The 21,222-nt window shown below is 40.2% G+C and overlaps 1 protein-coding gene and 1 long non-coding RNA gene across 2 annotated transcripts in view; both read right to left on the bottom strand.

Annotated features, from left to right (window-relative positions):
• Nucleotides 1-626: 626 nt before the first annotated feature.
• The window catches only part of LOC119522765, a 159,122-nt gene continuing 138,526 nt past the window's right edge, over nt 627-21,222 (bottom strand). The window contains exons 5-6 of the long non-coding RNA XR_005214516.1: nt 19,518-19,622; nt 627-1,327 (exon numbers count right to left, since the gene is read on the bottom strand). This is a non-coding gene — a long non-coding RNA (uncharacterized LOC119522765). The remainder of the gene's footprint in view (nt 1,328-19,517; nt 19,623-21,222) is intronic.
• LOC119522764 (cytochrome c oxidase subunit 5A, mitochondrial) lies at nt 10,529-11,227 on the bottom strand. The gene has a single exon (XM_037821387.1). It carries the CDS (start codon nt 11,148-11,150, stop codon nt 10,692-10,694), a length of 459 nt encoding a protein of 152 aa, XP_037677315.1. The 5' UTR covers nt 11,151-11,227; the 3' UTR covers nt 10,529-10,691.

Genomic DNA, 21,222 nt, shown 5'->3' with positions numbered 1-21,222 from the left:
CTTACTTTCTCTTTTGCATGGAACATGTTTAAACATTCACTGGAGATATCCTGGCTAAAGTATGTAAGTTTTCTAATATCTGGCCCACCTCCACTGCTACACCTGTTCTTGATTGGGAGGGAGCAGTGTCTTTCCACTATAGCACAAGAAGGGTCTGCAAAGATCATGTCCTTCTTGGGCTGTGGTTGAGACCTACAGGCCATGAGGAACCAACTCTCATTACTCAAACTGACTTTGCTTTTTCTTTTCTCTATGTGAATAAATGTTGTGTCATCCAGTGCTTGTGCAAGATGTGCTTTTGTTGAAGAGGGTACCAACACACTTGCAAACCAAGCAGTGTGTTGGTACCCTAGGACCATTGTTCCTGGAGACAGGCACCATTATGTCCTTTGCTAACCTCCATGCAATGAGACCCCCCCCAACAGTGGTGGTAAAAATTCTCTCTTCAGATCAACAATATTATCATGGATAATCCAGGTATGCCCTACATGCAGTACAATATATACTTTTAAGAGAGAAGCATGGGGATTTTCCACACAGACACACAGAGAAGGAGATGTGAAGACAGAACAGAGAGAGATGTGACCACTAGCCAAGGAATGCCAACAACTTCAGAATCTGGAAAAGAAAAGGAATGGATTGCCCCTAGAGCCTCCACAAGGAGTGTGGCCCTGCCAACACCTGGATTTCAGACTTCTGGCCTCCAAAACTGTGAGAGAATAGATTTTTGTTGTTTTAAGTCATCCATTTGTAGTAATTTATTATGGCAGCCTTAGGAAATTAATACAATTGTCCATACAACACTTTGTTTATTCCCCTTAACTTTCTATATTAATTTCATATTCTCTATGTTTATTCAATTAGTTTATTCTGAATGGTGAATATAAAAGTATGATCTCACAAGAAAAAAAATGAGTAGCAGTCATATTCTCTAAAATTACACTATACATATGCATAGCTATGTACTTATTCTCTATTAATGATCACAAGTGGAAAAAAGATGCCAAAGACCTCAGTTTTGCCTTTGACCTACTGATTCTCTTCATAATCAAGTCATGGAGTCCAAAAGCAATCCCGTGAATTCAGGTTTATTTGTTTATTTCTGCTTCATTTTATGTTAGAGCAGGTGGTGATCATTGAGATGCCCACCCATCAAAGGTGGTGGTGATGACACCTCTTATTCCATGTAAGGAGTTGGAAAAGAAGGAGCAACTCCTCTGGATAGAGATGGCACTGACAGAGGAGATGGTGGTGCTGTTCTGCCATCTGACTGTAGATGTGGTAGAGGAGGTAGTGGAATTGATGAGCAAGCCAAGGGGGCATCCTCCTGTAATATAAATAATCCAATCTTGAAATGATTATATATGGTAATCAAGAATACACAGCAGTAGATATTTGTTTTTTTGAAAGATAATACATGGCTTATTACTTTAGAAGCATACAAGGAATTAACACAGTACATACAAAAGACTGCGTAGAGGTTATTAAGCTTTTTTGAATGAATGCATGCTATGTTTATGACAATACTAAAAATATGCACATTCATATCCCCATTTTACATATGAATAAACTTGGGCTCAGGAGGTTATGTAACTTAACCAGCTTAGAGGTGACCAATCCAGGATTCAAGCTTAGACCTCTCTGACTCCAAAGATGAGAAACTTTTTACTCCTTTGCACTGGCATCCCTTTTCATCCTTTTTTTTTTCCAGGGGAGAGTTTTTTTTATTAGAAAAGCTGTAGGTTTACAGAAAAATCATGCATAAAATAGAGTTCCAATATACTACACCACTATTAACACCTTACACTAGTGTGGTATATTTGTTACAATTGATGAAAGCACATTTTAATAATTCTACTGTGCTGTACAGTCCCATGGGGTTTTTTGTAATTTTAGTCTAGTAATGTATATGCCACCAAAAATTTCCCTTATTAAATACATTCAAATATATAATTCAGTGTTCTTAATTACAATCACAAAATTGTACTACCATCATCACCATCCACTACCAAAACTTTTCCATGATTCCAAATAGAACACATACAATTCAAACATAAATTCTCTGTTCCATAAACCCAGCCCAATCCCTGAAAACCTGTATTCAAGATTCTCACCCAATAAGTTTAGTCATTTTAATTATTTCTTATCAGTGAGATCATACAATATTTGTCTTTTTGTGTCTGGCTTATTTAACTAAACATGATGTCTTCAGGGTTCATCCACATTGTCTCATGTAAGAGAATTTCATTCCTTTTTATGGATGAATAATATTCCACTGTGTGTATATACCACTTTTGTTTATCCATTCATCCATTAAGGGAACTTGGGTTGTTTCCATTTTTTGGCAACTGTGAATAATGGCACCATGAATGTTGGTGTGCAAATATCTGTTTGAGTCCCTGCTTTTGATTCTTTGGGGTATATATCTAGAAGTAGGGTTGTTGGGTCTTATGGTAATTCTGTACTTAAACTGAGGAACTGGCATACTGTTTTCTACAGGGGTTGCACCATTTTACATTCAAACCAACAATGAATGGGTGTTCCATTTCTCCACATCCTCTCCAACCCTTGTAATTTTCCATTTTTTTAATAGTACCCATTCTAATGGGTGTGAAATGGTCTATCATTGGGATTTTGGTTTGCATTTACTTAAAGGCAAATGAAGTTGAACATGTTTCCATGTGCTTTTGGTCATTTGTATATTTTCTTTGGAGAAATGTCTATTCAAATCCTTTGTCCATTTCTTAATTGGGTTGTTTGTCTTCTGGTTGTGGAGTTTTAAGATTTCTTTATGCATTCTAGATATTAAACCCTTTTGGCATATGCATTTTCCAAATATTCTCGCATTATGTAGGTTTCACTTTACTTTCATGTAAAAGTCCTTTGGTGATGCCCCAAAGTTTTTAATTTTGATAGAGTCCTGTCTATTTTTTATGCAATTTTATTGAAATATAATCACATAACATACAGTCATTCAAAGTGTACAATCAGTTGTTCACAGTATCATTATATAGTTATGCTTTCATTGCCACAGTCAAACTTGGAACATTTTCATTACTCCAAAAGATAAAATGAAAATTAAAATAAAAAAGAATATCCAAAACATCCCATTTCCCTCCTTCCCCCACTGTTCATTTGCTTTTCTTAAATAGTTTAACTGAGATATTTTCACACACCCTACAGTCATCCACAGTGAACAATCAATTATTCACAGCACCATCATACAGTTGTGCACTCATCACCAGAATCAATTTTTGAAACTTTTCCTTACTCTAAAATAAAAATAAAAGCAAAAAAGAACACCTAAATCTTTCCATCCACTCCATCCCACTCTATTCTTCATCTAATTTTTGTCCTGATTTTTCCAGTCATCTGTCCATATACTGGATAAAGGGAGTGTGAGCCACAAGTTTTCAGTCACACAGGCACACTATGCAATCTACATAGTTATACAATGATTTTCAAAAATCAAAGTCACTGGGTTGCAGTTTGACAGCTTCAGGTATTTTCCTCTAGCCATTCCAACACACCCAAGACTAAAAGGTGATATCTATATAGCACATAGGAATACCCTCCAGAGTGACCTCTCAACTCCATTTGAAATCTCTCAGCCACTGGAACCCTACTTTGCTTCATCTCTCTTCTACCTTTTGGTCAGGAAGATCCTCTCAATCCCACAGTGCTGGGTCCAGGCTCATCTCCAAGAGTTATTTCCTGCATTGTCAGGGGTATTCACACCCCTGGGAGTCACTTCCCATGTAGGGGAGATGGTAGTGAGTTCACTTGCCAAGTGGGCTTAGAGAGAGAGGGACCACATCTGAGCAACCAAGAGGCTCCCTGGGGGGTACTTCTAGGCACAATTATAAGTGGGCTTAGCCTCTCCCTTGCAGCAACTAGCCTCACAGGGGAAGGCCTCCAGATTGAGGACTTGGCCCACTAAATTGTCAGTCCTCAGCGTTTGTGGGAAAATCAGCAATAGCCCAGTTGGGGAAGTCCAACACTTCTGCATTTCTCCCCAGCTCCTCGGGGGGCCCTGCACATACACTTATACTCTCTGCCCACATCACTCTGGGATGTGTTGGGATTTCACCCCAGCCTGTACACAATTTACCTATTTTTATTTTGTTGGTTTTGCTTTGTGTGAAAAGATTAAGAAACCATTGCCAAACACAAGGTCCTAAAGATGCTTCCCTATGATATATTCTAGGAGTTTTATAGCTCTTGTTCTCATATTTAGTTCTGGGTTGATCTTTGTATATGGTGGGAAACAGGGATGTACCTTCATTTTTTTTTTTTTTTTGCTTATGGAAATCCAATTTTCCAAGCACCATTTTTGAAGAGACTATATTTTCCTAATTGAGTCATCTTGAAACCCTTGTCAAAAATCAGTTGGCTGTAAGCTCGAGAGTTGATTTTTGAACTCTCAATTTGATTCCATTTGTCTATGCCTGTCCTTGTGCCAATAACACGCTGTGGATTTATAATAGGTTTTAAGGTCAGGTAGTGGGATTCTTCTCACTTTGTTCCTCTTTTTGAAGGTGGCTCTGGCAATTCTGGGTCCCTTACCCTTACATATAAAGTTGATGGGTGGCTTTTTCATTTCTGCAAAGAAGGCTGTGGGAATTTCAATTGCAATTGCCTTGAATCTGTAAATCACTTTGGGAAGAAATGACACCCCAACAAATATTGAATTTTCCAATCCATGAACATGGACTTACTTCCATTTATTTAGGTTTTCTTTGATTCCTTTAGCAATGTTTTGTAGCTTTCTGTGTAAAAATCTTTTCCATCCTTGGTTAGATTTATTACTAGATCTTTGATTCTTTTAGTTGCCATTGTAAATAGAATTTTTTCTTGACTTCTTCTAATTGTTCATTATTAGAGTACAGAAAGACTACTAATTTTTGCATGTTTCTTATTCATCTGGAAAGTTTACTGAATTCATTTATTAATTCCAGTAGCTTCATTGTGGATTTTTCAGGATATTCTATACATAGGATCATGTTATCTGCAAATAGGGAAAATTTATTATTTCCTTTCCAATTGGGATACCTTTTATTTCTTTCTCATCACTGGTCTAGGTAGAACTTCCCATACAAGGTTGAATGGTAGTGGTGACATTGGGCATCCTTATCTTGCCCCTGACCTCAAAGGGAATGCATTCATTGTATTCATAAGGGAAATTGGTCAGTAGTTTAATTTTCTTGTGGTGTCTTTATTTGACTTTGGTAAGATGGTGATGTTGGTCTCATAGAATGAACTAGGGAATCTTCCCTCCTCTTCAATTATTTGGAAAACTCTGAGCAGGATTGGTGCTAATTCTTGGACTGTTTAGTAAAATTCATCTGTGAAGTCATATGATCTTGGATAATTCTTTGTTGGGACTCAATCATTGGTCCTTCATTGGTGACTCAATCTCATTACTAGCTACTGGTTTCTTGAGTTCTATTTCTTCTTGAGTCAGCATAGGTAGTTTGAATGTTTCTAGAAAATTTTCCATTTAATCTAGGTTATCTAATGTGTTGGTGTACAGTTGTTCATAGTATCTTCTTATAGACCTTTTTATTTCTGGGAGGTCAGTAGTAATTTCCCTCTTTTCATTTCTGATTTTACTTATTTGTTTACTCTCTCTTTTCTTTGTCAGTCTAGCTAAAGGTTTGTCAATTTTATTATATTGAGCCTTTCAAAGGACCAGGTTTTGGTTTTGTTGATTCTTTCTTTTGTTTCTTATTGTCTATTTCCTTTACCTCTGCTCTAATCTTTATTTCCTGCCTTCTGCACACTTTAGGTTTAGTTTCTTTTTCTTATCTAGATTTTCCACTCATGAAGTTAGGTCTCTGATTTGAGATCTTTCTTCACTTTTAACAGAAGCATTTAGAACTACAATTTTTTGTCTTGTGTATTTTCTTTTCATTTTCATTTGTCTCAAGATATTTCCTAATTTCCCTTGTGATTTTAACAGCCATTTATTGTTTAAGAATACATTGTTTACTATCCATATATTTCTGGATTTTCCATTTCTCCCTCTGTTATTGATTTCTATCTTCATTCCACTGTGATAAGAAAAGACACATTGCATGATTTCAACTTTGGATTTGCTGAGATTTATTTTGTGACCTAACATATGGTCTATCTTAAGGAATGATCCATGTGCTCTAAAGAAGGATGTGTATTTTGCTGTTGTTGGTTGAATTGTTCTATACTTGTCTGCAAGGTCTAGTTGGTTTACAGTATAGTTCAAATCTTTTATTTCCTTATTGATTTCCTGTCTAGATGTTCTATCCATTATTGAAAACAGTATATTGAAATATCCTACAAATAATGTAGAAACATCTATTTTTTTCCTTAAAATTTATCAATATTTGCTTCTTATATTTTGATACTTTGCTGTTAGGTGTGTATATACATATAATTATTACATCTTCTTGTTGAATTCACCTCTGTATCAGTATATAATGACCTCCTTTACTCTTCATAAAAGCTTTTTTACTTAATGTCCATTTTATCTGATATTAGTATAGCTATCCCAGATCTCTTTTGATTACTACTTGCACAGTATATTTTTCCATACTTTTACTTTCAACCTACTTTCATATCTTTGAGTTTAAGGTGAGGATCTTGTAACACCATAGGGTTAGGTCATGCTTTTTTTGTTCTTCATTCTGCCAATCTCTGTCTTTTGGCTGGAGAGTTTAATCCCTTTACATTTTAACTAACTACCAAGAATTCAATAGTAACTTCTGCCATTTTTCTGTTTTATCTTTGTTGAGTCTTAAACCTTTTTTGATCCTCAATTCTTCTGTGAAAGCCTACTTCTGTATTTATTTACTCTTTTGAACTGTACCATTTCAAGTCCTATCAATTTTTTGTGAATAATTTTATCCTGTATTTTCTTTGTGGTTATCAGGGGGTTAAAATTTAACATCCTCAATCTGTAACAATCATATTTTATTTAATATAAACTCATCTTCAATAACATACATATCCAGTATTCCTAATACCACTCCTCCCCCCCTTTTTTGGACTTGTTACAAATTATATCTCTGTACATTTTACATGTAAAACCATCAGTTTATCTTTACTTTTTATACATCTGCATTTTAGTAACTGTAAGAAGAAGTGGGGAGGTGGGGCAAGATGGCAGATTGGTGAGCTGTATGTTTTAGTTACTCCTCCAGGAAAGTAGGTAGAAAGCCAGGAACTGCATGGACTGGACACCACAGAGCAATTTGACTTTGGGCATACTTCATACAACACTCATGAACACGTCGAACTGCTGAGATCAGCGAAATCTGTAAGTTTTTGCAGCCAGAGGACCCACGCCCCTCCCTGCCAGGCTCAGTCCCGTGGGAGGAGGGGCCATCAGCACTGGAAAGGAGAAGGGAGAACTGCAGTGGCAGCTCTTATCGGAAACTCATTCTACTGATCCAAACTCCAACCATAGATAGACTGAGACCAGACACCAGAGAATCTGAGAGCAGCCAGCCCAGCAGAGAGGAGACAGGCATAGCAAAAAACAGCAAGAAAAACTCCAAAATAAAAGCAGAGGCTTTTTGGAGTTCTGGTGAACATAGAAACGGGAAGGGCAGAGCTCAGGCCCTGAGGCTCATATGCAAATTCCGAAGAAAAACTGATCTCTCTGCCCCCTGGATCTTTCCTTAATGGCCCTAATTGCTTTGTCTCTTAGCATTTCAATAACCCATTAGATCTGCGAGGAGGGCTTTTTTTTAATCTTTTTTTTTTTCTGTCTCTAAAACAATTACTCTAAGAAGCCTAATACAGAAAGCCTCAAAGACTTGCAATTTGGGCAGGTCAAGACAAGAGCAGAACTAAGAGAGCTCTGAGACAAAAGGCAATAATCCAGTGGCTGAGAAAATTCACTAAACACCACAACTTCCCAAGAAAAGGGGGGTGTCTGCTCACATCCATCATCCTGGTGGATAGGAAACACTCCTGCCCGTTGCCAGCCCCATAGCCCAGAGCTGCCCCAGGCAACCCAGTGTGACGGAAGTGCTTCAAATAACATGCACACACCACAAAACTGGGCATGAACATTAGCCTTCCCTGCACCTTCAGCTGGTTGTCCCAGAGTTGGGAAGGTGGAGCAGTGTGAATTAACAAAGCCCCATTCGGCCATCATTTCAGCAGACTGGGAGCCTCCCTACACAGCCCAGCAGCCCAGAACCACCCTGGGGGGAAGTCATTCACCTGTGACATAGCACAGTCATCCCTCAACAGAGGATCGGGGTGCACGGCCTGGAAGAGGGACCCACTCGCAAGTCTCAGGGGCCATACACCAATACGAAGGACTCATGGGTCAGTGGCAGAAACAAACTGCGGCAGGACTGAACTGAAGGATTAGTCAAGTTCCCCAGCTCAATTCCTTAGACTTTCACCCAATAAAATGGCACTGACATATGTGCAACCTGGTATGTGTAAAGGGGCCAGTCTGCTTTTTCAGGAACAGGGGCAGGGAACAACAAGGGGAGAACAAGCAATCTCCACCTTGCATGGAAGAGAGGGAAGGGCCACCAAAAGTGTCAAGAGCTTCTTCTCTGGCTTTTGATGCTGCACTTTCCTGATTCAGTATTATGAATACTGAAGTACTACTTCAGTAATATCAATGCAGGTCTTTAACTGTTTTCAGGAGGTTCACTGTCTTTAAGATTCCTCTGCAGTCTTTGCTGAGGTGGGTTGAAGCAATGGACACCCTCAGAGCTGGCTCCCAGATATGTGATACAGCTGTTCAAAAGTAGACATGTGCTAACAGATCACACATCCCCAGAGATTGGAGGACTAGGTCATTATAACCAACTCTGAAATGAGCAAGCTGTGTCAGTACCCTGAGCTTCAGTCCCCTCTACCACCTGCCACAAGGTTGGGGAGAGGCAGATGGTAGCCACCTGTGTTTACCAGCCTCTTACTCCTGCTCCTCCCTGGATGCCACACAATTTTCCATTAGACTGTGGGGTTTTAAAGCAGCTAAGTTTGATAGCTGTTTTGGTGGAGGGACTGATTCCTGGAGCTTCCTACTAGTCTATCTTCTTAAAATCTAATCTATTCATAAGCTTTTAAACTCAAATGTCACAGAAAAGGCATTTGACAAAAACCAGCACCCATTTATGATAAAAACATTCAGGAAACTAGGAATAGAAGGGAATTCCCTCAACATTACAAAGGGCATTTATGAAAAACCCACAACTAACATCATACTCAATGGTGAAAGACTAAGAGTTTTCCCCCTATGATCAGGAGAAAAAGAAGGATGAACACTTAAAACATTGGTATTCAACATTATAGTGCAAGTTCTAGCTTGAGCAATTAGGTTAGAAAAGTAAATTAAAAGTATCCACATTGGAAAGAAGATAGTAAAGCAGTATCTATTTGCAGAGGACATGATCCTATATGGAGGAAGTACCAAAGAAACCAAAAGACTGTTACTAGAGCAAATAAATTCAGCATAATGTTTGGGTAGAGGAACATGCAAAAACCAGATGTGTTGCCAGAGTCTAGCCATGAACAATCTGAAACAGAAATCAAGAAACTAACTTCATTTACAATAGCATCTATAAGAATAAAATACCTAAAAACAAAATTAGACAAAGGTGTAAAAAAGTTGTACACCAAAAACTACAAATCATGCCCGAAAAAAATTAAAGAAGTTCTAAATAAATATAATGACATCTATGTTAGTAGATTGGAAGAGTTAATATAGTGAAGATGTTGCTACTACACAAAGGAATTTACACATTCAATGCAACATTGATAAAATTCAAGGATCCTTTTTTGCAGAAAAGGAAAAGGTATTTATCAAATTCACATGGAATGGTAAGGGGTCCATGTATTACTTAAGGTTCTCTAGGGAAACAGAACCAACAGGAGATATCTGTGACTATGAGATTTTATAGAAGTGTCTCTTGCAACTGTGGGGATGCATGAGTCCAAATTCCATAGGACAGGGTGCATGAGTCCAAATTCTGTAGGACAGGCAGCTAGCTGGCAACTCCAATGAAGGTCTCTGATGTACATCCCAGGAGAGGCTAGCTGGCTGAAGAAGTCAAAGTTATTTCTCTTCTCCCTTAAAAGTCTTAAACTCATTGGATTAAATCCAGCTGACTGAACTCTCTCATTGCAGAAGACATGCCTTTCATTGATATAATCAGCAACAGATGTAGCAATTGACTGACAATTTAATAAACCAGCCTTCTGATTTCTTAACCAGCCACAAATGTCATTGCAGTAATGGTTAGGGCAGTGCTTGCTTGACCAGACACCTGGGCACCATCACCTGGCCAAGATGACATATGAACCTCACCATCACAGTCCACCCCTTGTCAACTTGGCAGCTATACACATCACCTTAAACCATACTTAATTTCTAAATAGAACACAATAAAAGACATATGTTTCACCTAACAATACTCAGCTGCCCTGTGTACAAGTGAAACACACTAACTCTCTCCAGAATAGGGTGCAAGTCTTTGGGTAACATTCATTCTTTTTTTTTTTTTTTTTTTTCAGTTCAAACTCGTTTCCTTTTTATTAAGGTCCAAGTTACCATGACATGGTTTGGTTCTCAATAAAGGAAAACTTGTTTGAATAAGGTAATATGTTATCATTAATATTTCCAGGCAACAGTTTACAATCAAGTAGCAACACTAGTAAGTCCATGGACGCCCACCCATGGGAGTTTATACTTTGTCAAGACCCAGTTCTTCTGGAGTGGAGATTCCCAATTCATTTAAAGTTGGTCTAAGTTCCTGGATGACATAGGGGTAGATTTCCTTATGAGGTCCTGCTTTGTCCTTAACAACCTCTAGGATGCGTACTGCACTAGCAAAATCATTTAACCGTCTGCATGCCCGCAAAGCAGCATCAATGATTTTGGGTTCTGGAACCAGATCATAGCCAACAAGCGTGTTCATCCCTTTACGCAATTCCCAGGCATCGATATCTGGCTTGTTGAAGTATGTCACCCAGCGAGCATCAAACTCCTCATCTGTCTCATGTGACCCATGGGAGTAGCAGCGAACTGACTGGACAGTGGCGGCCAGGCCATGGGCCGGAGCGGGGTGCAGAAGGCCTCGAGGGCCGGCTCGGGCAGCTGCGGCTGCGGCTGCAGCGCAGCGGCGGAAAGCAGCGCCTAGCATGACGGCGATGGCGGCGCGCAGGCCAAGGCTGAAGAGAAGCCGGGTGTGAGCGCGCGGGCAGCTCGAGAGCTCCTGGGGGCAGGGTAACATTCATTCTTAAACTTGATAGCCTATAACTTAAATACTACAAAATTAACAATGCATATTATATCATACAATAAGGGGATAAGAGAGAAGAAAACAAAGAAATCAGCTTTATGGCCAAATACAAACACACACATAAAACAAGGAGGAAATGTTCATGCCATCATAATCCTCATTTCTGTAACTGGTCACATGGTCATAGTTCATATTTATCACTACCTTTTCCCACTACCCATTCCATGTTCCCTTTACCCTCAACAAGCACTTCAGCTGGCCATGGTTCCTTGCCTGGTGGAGTGACCCAAACCTTTATTCCTGAAATTTCTGGGCCATTGATAGACCTGCTGGATTGGTTTGTTGCAGTTTATCATTGACTTTAATCACAGGGCATGGTAGTACTAAGAGACAACCAAGGGGATCTCCTGCATTCCAGGAAAACTCCTTTACCTCCATTGGGCAGTTGCAGTCCTATTTCCCCTTGATACTCAGGATCAATCACCCAGCCAGTACAGTAATCTTGTTCCTTGCCTGTTGATTTAGAGGCATGAGATCCCAAAGTGGCCAGGTGGCAGTCTTAACTTCCAGTTCAATGGAATTATTATTGTGTCTCCTGATGGGAGCCCTTCTCCTTTTGAAAATAAGACTTGTAAACCAGCAGAGCTTAAGGTTACAGGGACAGGAAGCAAAAATTTTCCTAGTGGATCACACTTGATTCCTGGACCCATGAATCCTGGCCATGGGAGAAGCAGAACCATAGAGTGGACACTGATTCAAAGCATACACAACTTCCTGGAGAACACAGCTGCAGCCCTGCAAGTTCTTTCCACCTGGTTAGTGTCATAGTTGAGTCTTCAAAAGGCCATTCCACCATTCTATCAACTCAGCTGCCTCTGGATGATGGGGAACATGGTAAGACCAGAGAATTTCATGAATATGTGCCCATTCCCTCACTTCACTTGCTGTGAAGTGGGTTCCTTGATCAAAAGCAATGCTTTGTGGAATACAATGATGGTGGATAAGGTATTCTGTAAGTCCACAGATGGTAGTTTTTGCAGAAGCATTGCACACAGGGAAGGGAAACCCATATCTGGAGTATGTGACTATTCCAGTGAGAACAAATTGCTGCCCCTTCCATGATGGAAGTGGTCCAATGTAATCAACCTGCCACTAGGTAACAGGCTGATCACCTTGGGGAATGATGCTATACCAGGGAGCGTGTGTGGGTCTCTGCTGCTGGCAGACTGGGCACTCAACAGTGGCTGTGTCCAGGTCAGCCTTGGTGAGTGGAAGTCCATGTTGCTGAGCCCATGCATAATCTCCATCCCTACCACCATGACCACTTTGTTCTTGAGCCCATTGGGCAATGACAGGAGTGGCTGACTGGTATCCACAGAACAGGTCATCTTATCCACTTGATTAAAATCTTCCTCTGCTGAAGTCACCCTCTGGTGAGCATTCACATGGGACACAAATATCTTCATGCTTTCTGCCCACTCAGAAATGTTTATCCACATACTTCTTCCCTAGACTTCTATGTTACCAATATTCCAATCGTGTTCCTTCCAAGTCCTGGACCATCCAAGCAAATAATTAGCAACAGCCCACAAATCAGTACACAAATGAACTTCTGGCCAGTTCTCCTTCCAAGCAAAATGAAAAAGCAGGTGCACTGCCTCAAAGTTCTGCCCACTGGGAGGATTTCCCCTTACCATTGTCTTTCAGGGACATCCCAAAAAGAGGCTGCAGTACTGCAGCTGTCCACTTTTGGGTGGTACCTGCATATCACGCAGAACCATCAGGAAACCGGGTCCTAGTTTTCTCTTCCTCAGTCAAATGATTGTGAGGAACTCCCCAAGAGTTGATAGCTCTGGGCTGGGAAAGAGAAGGTAATGTGGCAGGAGTGGGGGCCATGGGCATTTGGGCCACTTCCTCATGTAACTTACTTCTGCCTTCAGGATGTGCTTGAGCCCTTTCTCGTATATACCATTTCCATTATATGGTGGAGTGCTGCTGTGCATGCTCAACATTATGGGTTGGTGGGTCAGACAACACCCAGCTCATGATAGGCAACTCAGGCCTCATGGTAACTTGGTGGCCCATGGTTACAAGTTCTGTTTCTACCAAGGCCCAATAGCAGGTCAAAGACTGTTTCTCAAAAGGAGAATAGTTATCTTCAGAGGATGATAAGGCTTTACTACAAAATCCTAATGACTCGCATTGTGATTCTCCTATAGGAGCCTGCCAAAGACTCCAAACAGCATCTCTGTTTGCCACTGACACTTCCAGCACCATTGGATCAGCTGGATTATATGGCCCCAGTGGCAGAGCAGCTTGCACAGGAGCCTGGACCTGTAGCAGAGCCTCATCTTGTTCTGGTCCCCACTCAAAACTAGAAGCTTTTCTGGTCACTTGGTCATGGGCCAGAGTAGCATACTGAAATGAGAAATATGTTGTCTCCAAAGTTCAAACAAGCCAACTACGTGTTGTGCCTCTTTTTTGGTCATAGGAGGGGCCAGGTGCAACAGCTCATCCACCTTAGAAGGGATATCTTAACATGCCCCATACCACTGGACACCTAGAAATTTTACTGAGGTCAAAGATCCAGTATTTTGTTGGATTTATCTTCCATCTTCTGACATGCAAATGCCTTAACAATAAGTCTAGAGTAGTTGCTACTTCTTGCTCACTAGGTCCAATCAACATATCATCAACATAATACACCACTGTGATGTCTTGTGGGAGGGAGAAATGATCAAGGTCCCTGAGGGCAATATTATGACATAGGGTTCAAGAGTTGATATACCCTGAGGTAACACAGTGAAGGTGTGCCAGTTTGAATGTATTGTGTCCCCCAAATGCCATTATCTTTGTGGTCTTGTGGGACAGACGTTTTGGTGCTGGTTAGATTTGCTTGGAATGTGCCCCACCCAGCTGTGGGTGGTGACTTTGGTGGGATACTCCCATGGAGGTGTGACCCCACCCATTCAGGGTGGGCCTTGATCAGTGGAGCCATATAAAACATGCTGACTCAAAGAGACTGAACGGAGTGCAGCTGTGAGTGATGGTTTGAAGAGGAGCAAGCTTGCTAGAGAGGAACGTCCTGGGAAAAAGCCATTTTGAAACCAGAACTTTGGAGCAGACACCAGCCACGTGCCTTCCCAGCTAACAGAGGTTTTCCGGATGCCATTGGCCATCCTCCGGTGAAGGTACCCGATTGCTGATGTGTTACCTTGGACGTTTTGTGGCCTTAAGACTGTAACTGTGTAGCGAAATAAACCCCCGTTTTATAAAAGCCTATCCATCTCTGGTGTTTTGCATTCTGCAGCATTAACAAACTAGAACAGAAGGTATACTGCCTTGCCAGCTGAATGAAATTGTTTCTGGTGGTCCTTGCTAACAGCTATTGAGAAGAATGCACGTGCCAGATCAATAGCTGCATACCAGGTACCAGGGGATGTGTTGATTTGCTCAAGCAATGATACCACATCTGGAAGAGGAGTGGCAATTGGAGTCCCCACTGGGTTAAGCTTATGATAATCCATGGTAATCCAACAAGACCCATCTGTTTTCTGCACAGGCCAAATAGGAGAGATGAATGGGAAAGTGGTGGGAATCACCACCTCTGCATCCTTCAAGTCCTTAAGATTGGCATTGATATCTGAAATCCCTCCAGGAATCCAGTATTGCTTCTGATTACTATTTTGCTAGGCAGGGGCAGTTCTAGTGGCTTCCACTTGGCCTTTCCTACCATAATAGCCATCACTCCACATGTCAGGGGACCAATGTGGGGATTCTGCCATTTGCTGAATGTTTATTCCAATTATGCATTCTGGAATTGGGGAAATAACAACAGAGTGAGTCCAGGGTCCCACTGGACCCACTGTGAGATGGACCTGAGCTAAAACTCAATCATTCACCTGTCCTCCATAAATCCCAACTCTGACTGGTGGACCAGAGTATTGTTTTGGGTCTCCTGGAATTAATGTCACTTCTGAGCCAGTGTCTAATAATCCCCAAAATATCTAACCATTCCCTTTTCTCCAATGCACAGTTACCCTGGTAAAATGTAGGTCCCCCTGGGGAAGGCTGGGAGGAAGATTAACAGTATAAATTTTTGGCAGTGTAACAGTGTCCTTCCCCAAGGGTACCTGGACTTCCCCTCATTTATGGGACTCTGGGTCTGTAAACTGTCTCAATCTGGGAATTGATTAAGGGGCCATGAACATTTGTTTTTGTAATTCAAGTTAGACTTTTGTTCACTTGATCTAGAATTCTTTTGCTTATACAGATCAAACAATAATTTAGTAGACTGCCCATACATTTTACTTGTAGGTACTTCATGATCTACTAGCCAATGCCATAAGTCTCTGTGAGTCAGATTATTTTGATTGTTGCTTTGCACCTGTTTTCCATTATGGTAGCCACACCCAACTTGTCTTGGGTGATTAATTTCTACCATGTGGCTTCTGCCAACTTGGGACCTGATTATCCCCACTGTGTTTAAGGATTCCAGCTCAGTGACAGCACTTCCCACAGTAATATCTGACCTGCAGAGAAGGGTGACTACAGAGCTCTTCAGGGATGATGGAGCTAGTCTCACAAATTCTTTCCTCACAGTCCTGATAAAAGGTGTGTCCTCTGGACATTCCAAGGGTGTGTGAGCAGGTCTTCCATGATAAATCCACTCTAACATTCCAATCCCTCTAAGCCTTTGAATCCCCTCCTCTACATTATACCAGGGCAGTTCTGGCATTTTGACCTCAGGTAATGTTGGCCACATTTTGATCCATGTTTCAGCCAACCACTCAAACTGTTAATGCCCTTTCTACCCCCTCAAGCTACAATATTGAATGCAGAGTCTCTGCTTAGTGGGTCCATATCAATAAATTCAGTCCAGATCCAACTTTATATTCCTTCCACAATTATCTCATACCCTTACTATCCATTCCCACACATATTCCCCTGATTTCTGTGTATATAAATTGGAAAAATCATGCAGTTCTTTTGTAGTATAGCATACTTCCTCATGGGTCACACTTTGTAGCTCACACTTCAGGGCCTGTTGGGACTTTAGTCTAGTTATAGGTCTTGAAGAAAAGAGTGGTGGTGGGGGTGGGTCATGAAAAGAACTAGAAGTATCCCTTAAGCCAATTACCTCAGGACACTCCACTGCAGTTTCACCTGGTGAAACAGGATTAATCTCTCCAGACATAGGAGTGAGGGCTGCTTCCTAAGGGGAGGTGATTACAGGTTTAGCAGGCACTGAAGGGTTAATCTCTTTAGGTGGAAGTTGGATGGCAAGTTCCTCAGGGCAGACTGGAGGTTGGAAATCTGTTTCTTCAAAGCAGGCTGGAGGTTGGGCAGCTGTCTCCTCAGGGCAGACTGGAGCAGGGTGCTGCTTTCTCAGGGCAGACCATTACTGAAACATCTAGGAAGGACTCAGCAGAATCCAGGATTCCAATGTCCCCACTGCCATTATTGTCATGTCATATGTCCCCATCCCATGTTTAAGGATCCCATTCTTTTCCAATCAATGCCTTTACTTTAACAGCAGACACCCTGCAAGGTTGAGATTTTAATTTACATTGTAAATCTGCTACTGGCACAATGAGACTCTAGGTCTGGTTTTCAGAAATCTCAAGTCTGCAGCCACAGGAAATAAAATTTTGTTTTAGGGCACACAAAGAAACCTTTACATCTGTTATATGGAGTCTAAGTCTCAAACTTGAAGACTTCAGCTGGTCCCTTTCTCTTATAACTTCATCCAGCATATCTTAAGATCAACCAGCCAACACCATTAAACCTCCACAAAACTCTGTTAAGTTGTCAAAATTACTGTCACCCAGAGCCTTGCCTTGAACAAGAGTATTATTAGGAGAATCAAATGGTGATATTTTGCCTATCTCCATTGCAAACTCACACCATGGACTGTCAGTTATATCTTGATTATTGGATATGGGTCATTAGGGCCTTTGAATATTGCCCATTTTAAGATTCTGCTTCTCAAGAACTACTCCTGGTATCAAGCTTTATTAGTTAGGGTTCTCTAGGGAAACAGAGCCAACAGGAGATATCTGTAAATATGAGATTTCTTAAAGGTGTCCAAATTCTGTATGGAAGTATGCATGAGTCCAAATTCCATAGGGCAGGATGTACAAGTCCAAATTCCATAGGGCAGGCAGCAAGCTGGCAACTCCAATGAAGGTGTTTGATGAACTACCCAGGAGAGGCTGGCTAGCTGAAGAAGTGAAACTTTCTCTTCTCCCTTTAAAGTCTTCAATTGATTGGATTAAATCCAGCTGATTGAATTCTCTCATTGCCGAAGACATTCCCTTCATTGATGTAATCAGCCACAGATGCAGTCAATTGACTGATGATTTAATAAACCAGCCTTCTGGTTCATTAGCCAGCTACAAATGTCCTTGCAGTAATGGTTAGGCCAGTTCTTGCTTGTGCAGACACTTGGCCACCATCACCTGGGAAAGGTGACACATGAACCTAACCATCACAGTCCATAAATCCAAAACCATCTTTAAATAGAAGACCAAGTTACACAACTCACACCTTCCAATTTAAAAAATGGACTACAAAACTACAGAAATCAAAAGATTTTTGAATAGGCATAGGACAAAGAAATTGACCAATGAAATAGAATTGAGAATTCAGAAATAAACACAAACATTTATGGTTAATTGATTTTTGACAAGGGTGCCAAGTCTGCTCAAAAGGAAAAGAATAGTCTCTTCAAACAATGGTTCTGGTAATACTGGATATTGACAGGAAAAACAATAAAATTGAACTTTACCACATACCATATACAGATATTAATTCAAACTTGATCAGTGACCTAAATATACATGTAAACTCATGAAACTCTTAGAAGAAAACAAAGAGAAATCTTCAGGAGCTCACATCAAGCAATGGATTCTTAGAGAAGACACCAAAAGCACAAGCAACAAAATATATCATATGTAAATTGGACTTCATCAAAATTTTAAACTTTGTCCATCAAAGTACATTATCAAGAATATGAAAAAATGATGTATAGAAACAGAAAAAATATTGCAAATCATATATCTGATAAGGGTTTAATATATAGAATATGAAAAGCATACCTACAATTCAACAACCAAAAAATAATCCAGTTTAGAAATGGGTGAAGGTCTTGACTAGATACTTCTCCAAAGATGATTCATAAATGGCCAATAAGCATGCAAAAAGATGTTCAATATTATTAGCCATTAGGGAAATGCAATTAAAAATCACAATGAGATACCACTTCAAACTCACTAAGAAGGCTATTATTAAAAAAAAATAACAGAAATGAATAAGAGTTGGTGAGGATGCCAATACTGGATTCCTCACACATTGCTTGTGGGAATGTCAAATGGTGCAGTTGTTGTGGAGAACAGTTTGGTGTTTCCTCAGAAATTTAAACAAAAGGATTATAAAATGCCCTGGCAATTCCACTTCTAGGTATATACAACAAAATATTGAAAACAGGGACTTGGACAGATATCTGTACACCAGATACCTGTTCACAATATTCAGAAGGTGGAAGTAACCCATGTACCTCTCATGAGATGAATGGATAAGCAAATGTGGTATAGCCATATAATGCAATATCATTAAGTGATAAAAATGAATGAAGTTCTGAGACATGCTATTACATGGATGAACCTTGTTGAATGAAGTAGCCAGGCACAAATGAACAGATATTGTATGATTTCACTTAGATGAAAGACCTAAATAAAGCAAATAAAGAAAGAAAATAGATTATTGTTTACCACAGGCTGGGGATATGGTGGAGTGGAGAACTATTGCTTAATGGGTTTACAGTTTTAGTTTGGGGTGATGAAAAATTTTTGGTAATGGATGGTGGTGCTGGCAGCATCATATTGTGAATATAATCAATATCAGTGAATTGTACATATGAAAGTGGTTAAAATGGGAAATTTTGTGTTGTATATATAACTATAAAAATTTTAAAATTAAAATTAAATTTAAATTTAAAATAAAACAGACACTATAGGCCATATTCTGTCACAAAACATTCAGGAGGGTTTACAAAGTAATGATTGAATCTTTTACCTGTATGAAGATCTTTTACCTATATGAAAAATATTTGTTGCCTTGGATAATAAAATGTGTACAGTTTAAATGAAAATGTGAAATTGACAGAAAGTGTGCTTCTGAACAGATTTTCCTTTCCTCTACAATGATAACATACTGCTGTGTAACTCACTGTGAAATGAAACAAAGCCTATATATTAATTTAATTACCTGGGTCCAACTTGACTGGAATTCTGTTCCAAGTTCTTTGATACTTTCTTCCTTTTTTTGCATCTTGTCTTCATCTTACCATCAGGCTTTGAATTCTTCATTGAACTGCAATGATTACCACCAGAAAGATACACTCAGCAATGTAGTTTAAGAAGAGCTTTCAATAACATTATGCAGGGAATAAGTAGCATTTTTTGCTTGTTGAACTCCCAGACCCTCAGAAAATCAGAGTCCTTGATTATTTTCATGATAATTAAGAACCCACATGGAGATGGTGGTAGTGCTGGTGGTAATAGTGGTAGTAATGGAGAAATAAGTCCCTGACCTCATGCAACAAATCTTATTTTCACTTTGGAAAAAAATAAACAAGAAAACAGTGTATAGACCAAGGAATTTTTTTCAGATACCATGGAAAATTTTAATGTTTTGCTGTTGAAGGTTAGCTCTTAGAAATAATAGTTTTTAATGTTTCATAACTTATATGTAAGCTTAATGAATTAGAGAATGAAACCTAAAAATAAACTGTCAACCAATCAACTTCATAATTATACCTAACCTTGAAGAGATATCACCTCTAGAATCCTCAAATGGATGTATATTTATACAAATTAGAATGTTTCTACTACAACCTTCACTGTCAAGCATTCAAATAGAGGTGGCTCCACAAAATCTACTGGTAGAATGAAATATGCTATAAAAGCATACTCTTTGAGATGTTGAAACAAAACCCCTGGATGAGATGTTATGACATGGCAGACTGGTGAGCTGTATGTTTTAGTTACTCCTCCAGGAAAGTAGGTAGAAAGCCAGGAGCTGCGTGGACTGGACACCACAGAGCGGTCTGTCTTTGGGCATACTTCATACAACACTCATGAAAGTGTCGAACTGCTGAAATCAGCGAAATCTGTAAGTTTTTGCGGCCAGGGGACCCGCGCCCCTCCCTGCCAGGCTCAGTCCCATGGGAGGAGGGGCTGTCAGCTCCGGGAAGGAGAAGGGAGAACTGCAGTGGCAGCCCTTATCGGAAACCCATTCTACTGATCCAAACTCCAACCATAGATAGACTGAGACCAGACACCAGAGAATCTGAGAGCAGCCAGCCCAGCAGAGAGGGGACAGGCATAGAAAAAAAAAACAACACGAAAAACTCCAAAATAAAAGCAGAGGATTTTTGGAGTTCTGGTGAACACAGAAAGGGGAAGGGCGGAGCTCAGGCCTTGAGGCACATATGCAAATCCCGAAGAAAAGCTGATCTCTCTGCCCTGTGGACCTTTCCTTAATGGCCCTGGCTGCTTTGTCTATTAGCATTTCAATAACCCATTAGATCTCTGAGGAGGGCCCTTTTTTTTTTTTTTTTTAATCCTTTTTTCTTTTTCTAAAACAATTACTCTAAGAAGCCCAATACAGAAAGCTTCAAAGAATTGCAATTTGGGCACGTCAAGTCAAGAGCAGAACTAAGAGAGCTCTGAGACAAAAGGCAATAATCCAGTGGCTGAGAAAATTCACTAAACACCACAACTTCCCAAGAAAAGGGGGGTGTCCGCTCACAGCCACCATCCTGGTGGACAGGAAACACTCCTGCCCATCGCCAGCCCCATAGCCCAGAGCTGCCCCAGACAACCCAGTGTGACGGAAGTGCTTCAAATAACAGGCACACACCACAAAACTGGGCGTGGACATTAGCCTTCCCTGCAACCTCAGCTGATTG

The sequence above is a fragment of the Choloepus didactylus genome, chromosome X (assembly GCF_015220235.1).
Source record: "Choloepus didactylus isolate mChoDid1 chromosome X, mChoDid1.pri, whole genome shotgun sequence".
Classification (NCBI taxonomy): domain Eukaryota; kingdom Metazoa; phylum Chordata; class Mammalia; order Pilosa; family Megalonychidae; genus Choloepus; species Choloepus didactylus.
The sequence above is the reverse complement of the archived record's forward strand: the minus strand, read 5'-3'. Positions and strand labels throughout refer to the sequence as shown.

What these genes read in the sequence shown, in the direction of transcription:
- LOC119522764 (XM_037821387.1), bottom strand. Translation starts at nt 11,150, where the DNA reads ATGCTAGGCGCTGCTTTCCGCCGCTGCGCTGCAGCCGCAGCCGCAGCT.